The 15,488-nt window shown below is 51.4% G+C and overlaps 1 protein-coding gene across 3 annotated transcripts in view; it reads left to right on the top strand.

Annotated features, from left to right (window-relative positions):
* The window catches only part of Nacc2 (NACC family member 2), a 68,301-nt gene extending 53,901 nt beyond the window's left edge, over nucleotides 1-14,400 (top strand). For all 3 annotated transcript variants that reach the window (XM_021641085.2, XM_021641084.2, XM_060389697.1), the window contains exons 3-6: nucleotides 5,473-5,637; nucleotides 7,775-7,880; nucleotides 8,421-8,518; nucleotides 9,663-14,400. In XM_021641085.2, coding sequence (XP_021496760.1) covers nucleotides 5,473-5,637; nucleotides 7,775-7,880; nucleotides 8,421-8,518; nucleotides 9,663-10,174 — 881 coding nt within the window. In that variant the 3' untranslated portion in view covers nucleotides 10,175-14,400. The remainder of the gene's footprint in view (nucleotides 1-5,472; nucleotides 5,638-7,774; nucleotides 7,881-8,420; nucleotides 8,519-9,662) is intronic.
* The last annotated feature ends 1,088 nt before the right edge of the window (nucleotides 14,401-15,488 follow it).

Raw genomic sequence — 15,488 nt, 5'->3', positions numbered from 1 at the left:
GTCTGTGTTTGCTGAGGATAGGAGTGGGGGGCCCAGGCCTCTTGAGGGAGATCAGGGCATGTGTGGGGATCCCCTTGCCTGGGTGCATGGTAGCCGCTCTGACACCCTGCTTTCCAGCCACCAGTTAGCAAGGCCTGGTGTGGTCATAGCTGCTCATCATGCCTGTAAACTGTTCCTAAGGCCCAGGATCACTGTGTTCACGTGGGTGTCCTTTATGACAATGACTCAGGTTAGTGCCAAGCTGGGGCCTGCAGGGGTGGGCAGTGTTTTTCCTGTCTCCTCCCTCGAGAATCCATGGAGCTGCTTTCGAGGTGGCTCTCCTTTTGCACTTTCACTGATAGAAGGGTGCCATCTTCCACCTTCACCAGCACTTGGCCTCGTGGCTGGCTCTAGGTCCTGACTTTAAAGAGCAAGGTGGTATTTGTGATTTCAGTTTATATTTCTTGAGTGAATGTTGAGCAAGCACCTTTCCAGTACAGATTTTCATCTGTAAATTCTTCTACATATCTGCCTGTTTTTTGAAACTGGGGCTCGGTTGTTTTGTTTTTAAAGATTTATTTATTTATGTATATGGGTACTCTTGTCTCGTGCACATCTGCACACCAGAAGGGGCACTGGAATTCATGGGACTACAGTTACAGCTGTTTGTAAGCCTCCATGTGTGTGCTGGGAATTGAACTCAGGACCTCTTGAAGAGCAGCAAGTGTATTCATCACTGAGCCATCTCTCCAGCACTCAGGGTTTTGTTTTGCTTTGTTTGTTTGTTTGTTTTTTTGAGACAGGAATTCTCAGTATAGCCCAGGCTGTCCTGGAGCTCATTCTGTAGATCAGGCTGGCCTCAAACTCACAGAGATTCACCTGTCTCTGGCCCCCTGTCCAGTGTATGTATATGCATAGATAGATAGATAGATAGATAGATAGATAGATAGATAGATAGACAGACAGACAGTGCTCTATCTGCATGTATACCTGAATACCAGAAGATCACATTACAGATGGTTGTGAGCAGGATATTAGAATCTCTGGAAGAGCAACCACTACCTCTTAATCACTGAGCCATCTCTCCAGCAATCCTCCCCCCCCCCCTTTTTTTTTCAAGATAGAATTTCTCTTTGCAGCTCTGGCTGTTCTCTACTTGCTCTGTAGCCCAAGCTGGCCTCGAACTCAGAGATCCGCTGCCTCAGTCTGGAATTAAAAGCATTTGCTGCCACACCTGGCTGGTGTTTTTTTTTTTCTTTGTTTGTTTTTAATGTTGAGTTTTGAGAGTGTTTTCTTCCAGTCTGTAGCTTCCCTGTGTTTGTTTTGTATTCATTTGGAGAACTCACATTTCTGCTTGTTTTAAGGATCATGTCAAAACTCTTAGCCTAACCCAAGAGCTGAGTTTTCCTATTTTTTTTCCAAAAGACTCCTGAGTCCCTTCTGCAGGAGGGATCAGAGGCAGGTTGAGAGTGGCCCTGGCTTAGGTTTGGGGTGACTGTAAAAGGCTGAGAGTGCCAACTGGCTCACAGCAGTGTCAGAAGCCGTCAATGCACTGTGGAGCCCTGTGGAACTCTGTTTTCAGCTGCTTGTCTGTCTGTCCCGTGTGGTCTTGCAAACTGCTGCATTACAGGGAGTCTTCCACTGTGTGAGTTGGCATTTTCCTCTCATCACAGGCTCCTTTTTTCTACTCATAACTAAGAACTAGGGTTTGCTTTCTGATTCTGAACTTTGGGTGGGTGGCATGTACATTTGGCCTCTGCAGCTCTGACCTGAGTGGCCACTCCCACTGGCAGCTGTTTGCATCAGCCTAGGTTTCTTGATGGGGTTCCCAGCAGTGGGCTTGTCATGCTGCTTCTGAGAGTGTGTCCCAAGGACTTGTGGAACAGGGTAGGAGAGGCTAGGGAGAGGGGAGCCTCTACTGAATAGCTTCCTGAGGGCCGATCCCATGGGTAAGTGGAGGGGGGGGAGGGATCTACCCTTCCTTCTGCATTCTGTGGGATCCACCCTTCCTTCTCTCCTACTCTCCCTTGCCTTCTTTTGGTGCTGGCAAGGGCATCCAGGGCCTTTATCCCAGCTAAACATGCTCTACCAAAGCTACATCCAAAGTGCTTTTTTTTTTAATGGTCTTTTGAAGCTGACCTTATACTTCCTGTGTAGCTGAGGATGACCTTGAATTGCTGATCTTCCTGTGCCAAGTGCTAGGATTACGGGCATGAACCACCACGTCCAGCCACCTCCTCCTCCTTTAAAATGTGCTTATAGCTACAGTATAAGGTAATATTTTGCAGTCATTTTCAGTGTGCAGTTTAGTGACATTATGCACATTCATATTGTTTGGCCATCACTATCCTCCCATCCATAAACTTTCTGAGATCTTCCCAAACTGACACAGATTCCCCACTCACAATATCCATATTTTGTTTCTTGGTTCCCTGTGGTTTGTCCTGGGAACCTCACACAACTGAAATTCAACTTTCTGTGTTTGGCTCTCACTCAGCACCGAGCTCTTCTTAGAGAATTGGGTCCCTGTGTGTGTATCACCCAGACTTGGCACCACTGGGCCTCAGAAAGCTTAGCTGGCTTCCTGGGTGACCATGTTAAGAGCCCTGGAATGCAACCCACATATCATGTGACCACAGTATCCAGTTTGCTTTCATGGTGTAACCCAAAGGGGATCCTGGAGAGAGGCGATCTGTGCCTGAGTGTCTGGGGTGCTTCTATACCAGGGCTTTCTACCATGACTGGGAAGTGACCCCACTTCAGCCCGTGGCTAGTCAGCTCTCCATAGACGCAGCTAACTGTGCCTCACATGCTCTCTCCCCAGGATGCTCAGTCCTGGAAACCAGAGCCTTGTCACCTGGCCTGCGGAATGTGAGAGTGACATTGATACCACTGGGACCAGTCCTGGATGATAGGAGACTTAAGTCTCCCGGTACCTGAGACCAGGAGGCAGGGAACGTCTTGTGATCACAGGATCTCTCCTCAGCTTGAAGTCCTCTTGGGGTTGGGGTGGGGGTGGAGCCTAGGGATAATGGACTCCTGGCCCACCTGGAACAAGCACAGGCCCTGATATCAGCAAGGCCCACTGAGGTCCACCGGAGGGGAATGCCCCCTCTGGGAGGGAATGTGGGTGGGAACCCCCTCTGGAGTTCCCCTAACCCTGTAGCCTGGGCGGTGACTGAAGCTAGCTACTCAGGCCTGTGATGCAGGGACCTGGGAAAGGGGTGGGGCACACAAAGGAGCTTAGAGCACCTTTGCAGATGAGCTAACACTCAAGGCGGGGTATTTTTAGTGGTGGCAGCATCCAGCGCTTCGCAGGGCAGAAATAGAAGAGGTTTTTTGGGGCTCTAGGCTGACAGTCTGCGGCTCTCTCTCGGGGAGCCAGGCTGGGGAGGGCGTGCATGTGGAACGCAAACAACTTCTGCTGTTGGGAAAAACATCTCGAGAGAGCGCTGGCTTCAGATGGAGAATTATTTCTGTTGGTGAACACTCTTTATGTAAATGCCACGCACGGCGCACAGCGTTGGCGATGCTCGTTTGCATGTGTAATCACAGCAGGCGGGGCAGGGGGGGCGGATAATTATGTTTTAAAATACCATCCGGATTGTTTGATGTGTTCCCTCAGTCTCTGGGTAATTCCGGGCTGTAAAGATTCTTCATTGCCTTCTTGGATGGGAAATGCCACCTGGCCAGCCTGACCACCAGTTGGTTGGTACCAGGCAGGGGTCTACATCTCGGTGGCTTCTGTTTTTTTCTGCCTTCTGTCCTCGTTGAATGTCTAACAACTCTAGGTCTTCCTCATACACAGGGACAGTTGTGTTTATTCTGGGCTGCAGCAAAAAAGTAGTGGGTCTGAGGTACCCCGGAGACCCTGCTCTGTGGCCCCATACGATAGGACAGGGTGGAGCTGCAGACAGGCTCTCTACCCCATCTTCTGGACTGAAATGTCTCTTGCATTCTCCTGCAGTGATCCACCGTTCTTCAGCATGTGTGTGGTCACTTCAGAACCAGATGTTGGGTTTTGGGGTCCCTACTGTGCAGTCAGACTGTGGGAAGGGACAGGAAACTAGCCCATCTGGAGCAACCAGATGCACCTGTGTCTGATCTTGGAGCTGCCTCAGGGCACGATCTCTCAGTCTGAGCCACCTGCATTAAGCCTCGAGGCTCCAAACCTGTGGGGCCAACACATTCTACTGTGCCAGGGCCAAGTCCTACCTGCACCACACAGACATACCTACTGATAAACATACATCATAAACACACACAGACATGCACACACACATTCATAAGCACACAGAAACACAGATACATGGGAACACACACAGCTGGGGACAGTTGGCTGGGAGCTCTGGCCCTCTCAGGACCTAACCTGTGTTCTGGGAACACAGGAAGGAGTGATGTGACACTCGTGGGCTCTGAGAGCAGTGCTGTATGTGTTACTGCCAGTCTCTTGCCTATGGGATTAGCTGAAAGGCTAGCCCAACTACAAGACCTCCTGGGAAAAGGGACTGGAGAGGCAGTGGGAGAATGGAGGGACCAAGACAAGGCTGTGCAGGATTGGGCTTAGGACCACCGGTCCTCCTTGGTATTGTAGTGTATAAGATGCCTAGCAATACTCCTTATTAAGGAGTATTGGCCCAGGCCCTCTGTGACTTGTAGGAAACTGTTCATCCTGCCTGTTGGATGCTGATGCTGCCTAGCTGGCATGCTGTGCAACACACTCATGTCCGTGGGTTGCCACTGAGGGCTGGTGTCATGGGAGCAGCCTCAGAGCTACAGGTACCGAGGTGCGCTTAGACCCACCTGCCTGTTCCAGCGTGGTTTGTCAGAACATTCCCAGGCAAAGATGCCTGGCTTTATTCCCGACAGATATTTAGGAGGACTTCCTGTGTCAGGCCAGACCAGTCTGAGGGGGCCACCTCCCCGAGCGTGCTCATTCCCTCGTATCTGGTAACCTCTTGCATGAATGAAGCCACTTTGAGGAGAGCCTGGGTCCCCAGTTGGGACCCTGATCTGTTTCCCTGCCTGTTTCCATCCATGAGTTTTCCTAACAGCAGAGCTAGCAGCTTCACACTCTGAAAAGGTGCAGGCTGCTGAGTTCAAGCTTCATCTGCAGCTTTAAGGTCTCTAGCCAGGCTGTCCTGTGTCCTGCTTCAGCACATGCTCTCTGGCCTCTACTTCAGTGCTCCTTCCCATAACCCATCGGGTCGAAACACTACTCACCCTGAGAAGCCTTTTTTCAGACCTAGGCGGGCATTCCTTACTGGCTGTCTTCTCCTTCATGCTATCAGGCATCTCTGCGGGGCAGCGCTGGATATGAGGTGGATAGAGTGCATGTGTGGCGTGAAGGGCTGGCTGCCGTGAGTCCAGCGTAGCCCCAGGCTGGTGTGGAGTGCTTCTAACCTGGGCCTTGGGGAATTTAGTGGACAGGCACAGAGAGGCCCAGGTTCACCCACAGACTCCAATCTAATTGGGTTAGTCTTTTTGCCTCAGTGCAAGAGAAGCCAGAGCCAGTGCCCCTGGAGAGCCGCTCCTGTGTCCTCATCCGTCGAGACCTGGTGGCACTGCCTGCCAGCCTCATCAGCCAGATTGGGTACCGCTGCCACCCAAAGCTCTACTCGGAGGGAGATCCCGGAGAGAAACTGGAGCTTGTAGCAGGTGAGGCAGCCCCACCCATAACTGTATGCAAATGTCCTATTCGTTATTTTTCAGAGCTATAAACAATGCACTCATCACCAGTCAGTCAAAAAGAAAGAAAGAAGGACATCTTAAATTTCCTCTAATTTCCTTTTAGATGAATGTGTCATTAAGGGGAGTTATTCAATTGAATTAATTTAGCATTTTAATTGAGTCCCCTGAGCTGGCCAGGCTTCTGATTGGCAAGGGCTATATCCATGATGCATTCTAATTTAGGTCACAGGTAGAACCAAGTCACATAGCTTACCAGTGTCCTTCCCGCCCCAGTGTCCAGTTGTAGTGTCTGGACTGTAGCTCACAGTCTAGGGTGGAGTCCAGAAACCCTCAGGGCCAGCACCTTTTCAGGGACATTATCCTTTTAGTGTTGGGTCCTTGCATTTTGTAAGGCAGTATTCAGCAAGATCCAAGTGAGTGGCTTTCACATTGTTTCCTTTAATTGCTTGTTTGATTGAGACAAGTCTCTCTCTATAGCCCTGGTTGTCCTAGAACTTGATACGTAGACCAGGCTGGGCCTAACTCACAGAGAGCTTCTTGCCTCTGTCTCCTGGGTGATGGGTTTAAAGGTGTGGGCCACCATGCCTGGTCTTTCATTGCTTCTTTTGCTTGCTTGAGAAGGCCCCTGTGAGCTGGACAGGTTCCTCAGCCCTGCATCTTAGCCTCCCTGAGCCACCCTCTCTTGTTCCATCTGACACCCTCTACTGACATCCTGGGTAGCACCTTGAGTCCACTCTCAGCAGAACAGGAACAGTACAGATTCTGTCCATTGTCCCCTGTCCTGGAAACCACTGCACACTAGCTTCGGTAGGCAGCAGGAGTGTAGCTTTCGGGGTAGTATGTGGTGGGGCTACTCCGTCTAAGCCCTGGGGCAGAATGGAATCTCTCAAGGATGTAGAATTGATCCTTAGGCAAGGGCAGGCTCCTGTCCTCAGCTAGTCTCTTTCTTTGCTAAGACTTAATAGACAGGACTCATGGGAAGTTCTAAGAACTAGGTGTGGTGATCACACTTTATAACCAAGTGCTTGGGAGGTTGAACCAGGGGAATTGAGAATTGGACTAGACTATATAGCAAAAGCTTGTCTTGAAACAAAATTTAGTCCATGCTCTGCCAGAAATAAGACGAAATAAGACGAAATAAGACCTTTAATCCCAGCACTTTAATCCCAGACAAAGGCAGGCAGATCTCTGAGTTAAAGGCTAGCCTGGTCTACAGGGCTAGCCCAGGGTGGCCAGGGCTGCACAGAGGAAAAGCTGTCTTGAAAACCTAAAGGAAACATCAGATGAGGGAGACCCACTGAAGTGGGAGCACACAGCCAGAGCCACAGTTCAGGTGCAGCTCTCAGTTTCTGCCTGTGCTTTCCTCCAGGGTCAAGTGATGGGCTCTTTGCCGTAGCAACGCCAGTGTAGACAGGGGCCTCCCTGATGTCTTGCTGCTCTAGTCTCCATAGGTTCTGTCCTCTGTTCACCCACACTATACAGGGACTCCGGGGATATTGCCGGCTTTCTTTGGGTCTATGGCTGAGAATGGCCTCCCTGTTCATACCTGCGCTACATCTTCTTTGGACACATGGGGTAGAGAGGCCAGTGCTGGATGAGCCAGTGAAAGCCTCAGCAGGACTCTGCAAACCGCTCTTTATCTCTTCCAACTGCCCAAGGCCTCTGGTATCTGGGAAGAGACAAGATGGAAAGTCAAAGCCAGAGCTAGCTCCAGAAAGTTCCCCAGGAGGCGGCAAGGGCTGAGGTAGTCTCATCCTGTGCAAACAGACCTCACAACAAAAAAGGAAGCTGAGGGTTTAGGAGACATTGAGGGTATGGGGTTTGCCATGCCTTTCCCCAACCCTGCTGGGTTTCAGTTGAGAATGGGAGTATGGTGGGGAAGGGCTTGATCTTAGTACCTTCCAGCAAGTGAGAACTGGGACTGTCCTAGTGGTCCCTCTTCACCCCCACCCCTGCATAGGCTCCCCTGCAGCCCTTTTCATTGGCTTCCTCTCCTTACACTCCCTTACAGACTTTTCTGGCCCTACCATCCCCTTAGCAGGCATGATCCCTGGCTTGGTTTACAAGGCTAAAGACCTCATACATTGATGTTTGCTGGCTTTAGGCTCTGGGGTCTACATCACACGTGGCCAGCTCATGAACTGCCACCTGTGTGCAGGAGTGAAGCACAAGGTCCTGCTGCGGAGGCTCCTGGCCACCTTCTTTGACAGGTAAGTGTGTAGGGCGCTGCAGAAGCTTCCAGAGTGTCCTCTAACTGCTAGCTGTCTGGTCATCAAAGGCTTGAGCTTGTATAGCCTTTCGCTTTTTCCTTATGTTAATGTGGACATCTGGTGTCCTGGAGATCCTCCAGAAAGAGCATATACTTTTACGCTAGCTAGGGCCCAGTCTAGAGAAAGACTGGCTGTTTACCCCTCCTCAAAGAAAGGGAAAAGCTATGTGTATATTACCATGTGCATGCATGGGTCAACAGGGCCCGTTCTCCAAGGAAAAGCAACTCACTCAGATGGCTCAGGATTTCCCGTGTACAATGCCTGGGCTAGTCAGCCTCCTGGCCCAGTCACTCAGGTTGCCCACTCAGCTGGGCATTCTATCCCTTAGAGGAAAACTCAGCCTTCCACCCACATTGGGCAAGACTCAGAAGACATGGGGAGACACTGGTGGGCATGAGACTTTGGGTTTGTGTATGGGGAACCCTATTTCTTGGGTCACTTCTGGACTAACCCTGCCCCCTCCCCTCCTCCCTCCTCCAGGAACACCCTGGCCAATAGCTGTGGCACTGGCATACGCTCGTCTACCAGCGACCCAAGCCGAAAGCCACTGGACAGCCGAGTACTAAATGCTGTGAAATGTGAGTAGACGCAGGGTCACCTGGGTAGGGTGTGTCTGGGAAATTCTAGAAATCCCATCTGGAATTGAGATCCCAGCCCCAGGCAGGCTCAGTTGAGCCCCAGGGTCATTCTGGGCCATGGGCTCCTGTTGTGAGTGCTTGCTTTGACCTGCAGCACTGGGACCAGGAGAGAGAAAAGAGCAGCAAGCAGAACTCGTCTCGAGGTGTTAACGTCCTTGGTAGGTTTCCAAGTGTGATGAATTCAGCTGCGAAACTATTTTAATATGTGAAATAGATCTAATTTTCCTTTTTGAACAAAACCCCTTATTTACATGTTGAGGTTATTTTGAGCCTTTGCCATCTGTTCGGCCGGCTTCTGCCTCCCGCTCCTGCGTGGTGGGGCGGAGCCCAGTCCATCTCTGTGGCAAGCCCAGCCCTGTACCCTCAGATGCAGAGGAAGCTGTGCCATCCAACGCACACAGACTGGCCCAGAGCACAGCTGCCGGCGGCCACCAGCTCAAGAACTATCTTTTTTATCTTAGAAATTCCCTTTGTGAGATTAAGTCTGTTTTATAGAAGAGGGGTCTTAGCAGTGGGCAGTTACAGTTCTGAGGAATGAAGGGACAGGAGGACCCATAGGTGCTGGAGGGTAGCGAAGTGGGGCTCGTAGGAACCTGTTCTGGGGCTGATGCTCTGTGGGGACCTGGGCCTGACCTTGGTTTCCAGCCCCTGGTAGGAAACAGAAGAGGGTTTTGTTTTGTTAAGTTGCTAGGAATACCCACACTCCTTTTTGTTTGCTGTGTCTGAAACCAGGGAGGGTGTTGGCAAGCCAACTCTCATCATGTGGGGACCCTCTGACCTGTGTCATTTCTCAGGTGGAGGTGAGGCCAGAGAGTTTAGGCACAGGTCCAGACTTGGTGGGTACCCAGTCTGACTAAAGTTACAGTTATAGACACCATCCCAAAGAGTCACATGGGCCTCCTGGCCTGAGGAAGGAGAAAGTGACTTCTGGACCCATATCTCAGATCAAGGGATCTCAGCGGGAACAAAGACTATAGATAGCCCAGCCCTGTGCACCTGGTTTCTGTGGGCACCCGGGCGGCGGGGGCCAAGCAATGAGGGGAGAGGCAATTCTTACACTTCCAACTTCTACCTCTCACTGCAGTGTACTGTCAGAACTTTGCTCCCAGCTTCAAGGAGAGTGAGATGAACGTGATCGCTGCAGACATGTGTACCAATGCCCGCCGTGTCCGCAAGCGCTGGCTGCCCAAGATCAAGTCCATGCTGCCAGAGGGTGTGGAGATGTACCGTAGCGTCATGGGTGCCTCCGCCGCCAGCCTGCCCCTGGACCCCGAGTTCCCACCTGCTGCTTCGCAGGTGTTTGAGCAGCGCATCTATGCTGAGCGGCGAAGTGACGCAGCCACCATCGTGGCTCTGAGAACTGATGCTGTGAATGTGGATCTGAGCACCTCGACCAACACTACCTTTGAGGGTAGTGAGGAGGTAGATGGGGCTGGCTCAGTTATCCAGGAGGTGGCTGCACCTGAGCCGCTGCCTGCTGATGGCCAGAGCCCCCCGCAGGCCTTTGAGCAGGGCAACGCCAGCTCCAGCAGGCCTCAGACACCAGTGGCCACAGCAACAAGAAGGCCAGAGGGCACCTATGCAGGGACCTTGTAAGTGGCCAGCAAGGCCAACTCACAAGGCACCGAGTACTAAAGCTGCTTGCATGCGTTACTAATACAAACAAATGTGATCAAGCCACTTACCTACTGAACTGCTACTGCTGCCTGACAAAAATGTGATTTTTATTCTGCCTGTATTTAAAATGGATGAAGGAAACAAACGCATTCATTATACTGTAAACATTTAGGCCACTGGCCATACCCTGGGAGAAAGGTCCCAGGGCAACTTTTTGATATTCCCCAGCTCAGTCTCCCACCGTAGTACTCCCTCCCCCTTCTTGGGGAGGTAGAAGAGGCCACCAGGTCCCTGATATACGGCCCTGACCCTGCCTCATCCACCCTTCCTATTCCTCCTGCTCTGAAAGCAGAAGCTGGGGCAGTCGTGGCCTATGGCTGGAAGGGTAGACACGACACTCCATTCTTACCCGTAAGGACCCCACTGGGGCAGCAGAGGAGTGCTGGGCCTCCAGACTTCTTGTTTTCATTCCTCCCAAGAAGCCACCTGTGTGTGTGTGTGTGTGTGTGTGTGTGTGTATGTGTGTGTGCGTGTATGTGTGTGTGTGAGAGAGAATGATTATGTGTGTACACAGAGACAAGTGATAGCCCTGCAGCAGTGGCTGTGGCTGGTCACCTGGGGGAGGGGAAGGATGAGGCAACCCCCCCCATACCTATGTCCTCACTCTGCTAACCCCACGTCCCCAGCGGCTGGCCTGCTGACTCCCCGGGGTCTCTCTGCCCCTGGCCATGGCTGCCCTCACCACCCTCGGCCTCCCCAGCCACTCTGGGATTTTACTTGTTTGCTGTTTTTGTTTGGTTCAGATCTGTTTCGTTTGTGGTTTGGAAACTTTCAGACCCAACAGAGCAAAAAAGAAAAAAAAAAAAAAAAAAAAAAAGAAAAAAAAAGTGAGAGAGGAGTGTCCCTGGCCCTAGCCTACCACAGATTTGGATGAATACACGTCCATAAGCCCCCATCCTGACCTCCCATTGGAGGCAGAGGGGTCCCAGGAAAGTGCAGCTGGCTGTGTGCAGCCAGGCTAGGCACCTGTGGGCCTGGCCAGCAGGACAATGCCACCTGGGGTGGGCCTGTCTCTCACTGTGGGTACCTGTGTGGTTGGTGGCAGGTACAGGCCTGGGCTGGAGTAGTTGGTAGGTGTAGATCTCATTGGGGAACCAGAAAGTTAGAAAGTTATGAGGGGGGCACCTGCAGGAGGGGCTTTGAGGACAGCCGGCTGGCTTGACGCTGGTGTTTCATCATCTTAAAGTATGGAATATGCTCCTGAGGCCACTTACCCAGGTGTCTCTTCTTGGACTCTTGTCCATGGACTGCCTGCCCACCTGTGAAATATAGCAGCTCCAAGGACCCATGATTCCAAACTTGAAAGGTCTGATGTTCCCTATCCCTCTATGCATCTTGAATTTGCTGCCCGAGAACCCTCCTGTGTGCCCACAGTCTGGGCAGTCTCTCCCCGTTCGGAGGGCCATGGTAGGAGAGCCTGAGTTTAGATTCCCTCTGTGTCCCCTCTTTTTGCTGGCACTTCCCTGGGCTTCCTAGGTAGCCCCCATACTGTGCTGACTACTTCTTTCCCAGCCCCATTTGAAAGACCTGTGGTTTGAGAAAGGGAAAGGGGCATCATGACTGTGGGAGCTGAACTGAACTCTCCCTGTTCCTTGGTAACCCAGGGCCTGCATTCCCGGGGCCAGTGCAGAGGCTTGCTACTATCCAGCTCTGGAACTGGCTGCCCAGAGAGGGACCTCTCACCCCTCCATTCCCATCTTAGTCCTAGGTAGTGACTTGGACCAAACCCTCCTGGTGCTGGGAGAAGACCATAGAACTGTGGAGGGTATGGCAGGATGGGGGGTGGGGCTGTGCCCTTCCCCTCTGCAATAGTCCTTGATCTGCTTCCCCCGCCCAAATTTGCACTTTAATTTGACCATCCTTAGGGACCTTTGGGAGACAGACCCACCTGTTTTGGTTGGTGTCAGAAGGGCTCTTTCTCATCCCTCCACTCCAAGATGGTCTTGGTCCCCACCTTGGGTCGGCATAGGGAGGGTGCCGCTGGCCATTAGAGGAGACTGTGGCCGCACAGAATGCCTGACCACTGCTCGGGCTAGCACAATGTCCTCAACCTCTGTCCCTTAGTGTTTATAATTGCCATCTGTTTTGTTCTGGGTAAGGAAGGCAAGAGCTATAGGTAAAACTTCAATAATATTAATTAAATGTGAATGGATTCTGAGCTCTCCCTGTGCCCCGGGTGGGCCAGGCAGAGCGTTTTGCACTAATGTGTCCCGTGGTGGACGTGGTGGGGAGCGTTTGCAGACATACATGGCCAATGACTGTACCTGCTTGGGGGGAGGGCACTCCCTCTGCATCCTGAATGTACTGCGAGGCAGGCGGGTGGCAGGCCTGGGCTCCGAGGGGCCTTCCAGAGTGCCTTAGCATCTTTTGATTATTTTTCTTCCAAGAAAAACCAATTTAAAAAACCAGACTCCCCTCCTTTGTTTACAAAATGACTAATTCCAGAATCGGGGCTGTCTTGTCCTGCCACGTGACCCTGACTCGTCCAGACCCTATAGATGAGAGCCTCTCAGTATTCGTCAGATGTCTGCACCTCTGTTCCTAGCTTGACTACTAGCAATATGCATATACTATGTAGAGTCTATTGTAGAAACTATTGCTACATCAGCATCTTTGCCATGAGGACAGTTGGGACTGGATCACGTTGGATCTGCTGGGGTGGGGCTGGGTCCAGCCACCATTCTTTTGTCCTCTCAGAGCAGAAAACAGTCCCTGGGACAAGCTGGCAGCTGGGATGAGTAGAGCAGGTCCAGGGCAAGGGACCAGAGACAGGGCTGATACTGTGAGCTTGGAGGGACTGCCTGCCTGGCTGGCTGGCTCAGTACTTGAATTCTGTCTTGTTTTCTGTACCAGTTGCTCCAGCTAATGTCTGATTTGGTGTCTTACGTTGCCCTTGAATGTGGATGCAGCGGTGTGTGAAAGGCGATCGAGGCGAGGCTCCGAGAGTCCTCCATGGTGTGACTGCAGGGCTGGCCTCGAGGACAGTTTAGCTGTGTGGTGGTTTTAGAGCCGGGAGGAAGGTGGGAGAATGGGCCTGTGAGGGCTGGTAAGCTGGCAGGGCCTGTCCCCTCCATGGGACTGTGGGGTGCCTAGTGCTACCTGGTTCAAAAGCAGGAACTTCCTGAGCCCAGTGCTACCCCTGTCTTGCTCTGCCCGTTGTGCCCTACTCAGGTTCCCCAAAGATGGTGACTCTTAGCTTCAGTGCGAAGGGCACATGGCCCATCAACCAGCTGACAACTTGAAAGACCCTGTTAGAATCTGCTGTGGATCCCAAATTGGAATGGTGAGCACGTGACATCTCAGCTTTACCCACTGCTTGGAATGGTGCTGCTGCTGTGTGGTTCAGCATGATGTCATCCTGCCCAGCCTGGGCTGCTGGAAGAAGGGCTTGATACAAAGTGTTTCAAAAATGGCAAAGGTGTTTGCTTTTGTTTTGTTTTCCTAAAAAAGGACAAGGATGCAGGATCTAAAGCATTCTGATTGACTAGCCTCTGCGTGTGTCCCCATCTGTCGCCTCATTGCAAGTGTTTTGCACACGATTGTGATTTTTATGTCAAAAGAAGCCAAAATTTGCAATACTATTTTTAGCAGACAAAAAGAGAACTCAGTATAAAATGTATAAATATTTTTGACTTGAACATTTTGGGTGGCACTGGGTGCAAGGAGAAGTCGTCCCTTCCGTGGGATGTTTGCAGAAAAGGACCCTAAAAAGAGGATTGTTTTGAAGGCACTGTCTAGGGGTTAAAGTACTATCATAACTCATGACTGTTAGAAAATAAGTTAATAAAGTCAGTTCCCCACCTTTAAGGAGGCCTTCACGGAACCACTGAGCTAGAGCAGATGCCACACCCTGGCTTTCTTTTGTTTGGGGAGGAGGAGGCCTTTATTTTGTCCCTCCAGCATCCTCCTCTCTCTGTGCTGTGACCCCGTAGTGACAAGACTGTTACTTTGTAGCCATGGCTGACAACATTGTATCAATAACTAAAACCACAGCAATGTCCGCAAGCTGACCCAAGAGCTATGAGCCTATGCTCACGGCTGTTTCAGAGGTGGAAATCCATGACAAAGGAAAGAATGTCATCATTAATTGTAAAGCGCTTTGTAAAGTTCACATTTACAAAATAATAAAGTCAATTCAAACCCAACTCTCTTGAACTTTGCTTGACCAGTGGGATTGGGTGAAGGTATTGGAGAGAAGGGATAGATTTGGCTGTGGAAGGACGTGGGCTACCTGTTCCCGAAAAGTCCCTGTTTGAGAGATTGCAGGAGTGTGCCGCTGCCCAAACGGACTTATGGTTTTATCCAATTTATTGTCTGCAAAATGGTTCTTCCTCTCCACCTGGCCCACCTGCCCTCTTCTGGATGTGTGGCTTCCTCTATTCTCTCCCCTTGGCCAGGCCTGCCCCCAAGTGGGCAGAGGGACAACTGCAAGTGGGTGGAGCTTATCCGGGCTGGGGTTCTGGTTTGGGGCCTGGTAATTGTTCTTGTTTTCACTGCCTTCAAGTACTTGCTGAGCTCACCCTGGGCCCTTGGGGAAGGGGGTGAGCAGGTATCTGGCTTTTACGTGTGCCTCTGAAGAGGGACCTGGAAGCAGCCCCTAGGGTCTTACTTTGAACCCTAGCTATGTGCATCCCGCTATGAAAGATAACTACCTCCCTAACCCCATGGCTCATTGCAGCCTGTGCGGGTTTCCCTGCTGCCACTTTTGGTTACCTGATAGGAGCCCATCCCAGTCTCTGACTCCCTTTTTATTGCTTTATACCATCTGCTCTATGGAGGTTAGAATAGATTCCCTAGCTCAACAGGTTTTTTGTCTTGTCAGGAGCTGGTGGGACTGTGCCATGTGCATGTCTCAGAAAAAGGTGTCCTGGAGCCCTATCCAACACAGCATGGTTACTCTCCTCCTCCTCCACTCCCTCCTCCGCCTCCTCTTCTTCCTCTTCTTTCTTAGACAGGGTTTCTCTGTGTGGCCTCCGTTGTTCTGGAACTCACTGTAGGTGAGGCTAGCCTTGAACTCAGAGATCCACCTGCCTCTGCCTCCCAAGCATTGGTGTTAAAGGCGTGCACCACCACCACCCAGCTCAATCACTTTCTGTTTTCTCTCCTTTCGGATAGAAGAACCTGAACAATAGTCCAGGGTCTGAGGTAGTGTACTGGTTTAGGGTTATCCAGAGCCATCTCCTATGGAAGCTGCCACACACTGTCCCCCCTTTCACATCCTACCACCAAGCGC

Source organism: Meriones unguiculatus, chromosome 8 (genome assembly GCF_030254825.1).
Source record: "Meriones unguiculatus strain TT.TT164.6M chromosome 8, Bangor_MerUng_6.1, whole genome shotgun sequence".
NCBI classification, from domain to species: Eukaryota; Metazoa; Chordata; class Mammalia; order Rodentia; family Muridae; genus Meriones; species Meriones unguiculatus.
Note: the sequence above shows the minus strand (reverse complement) of the source record. Positions and strands in the feature narration are given on the sequence as shown.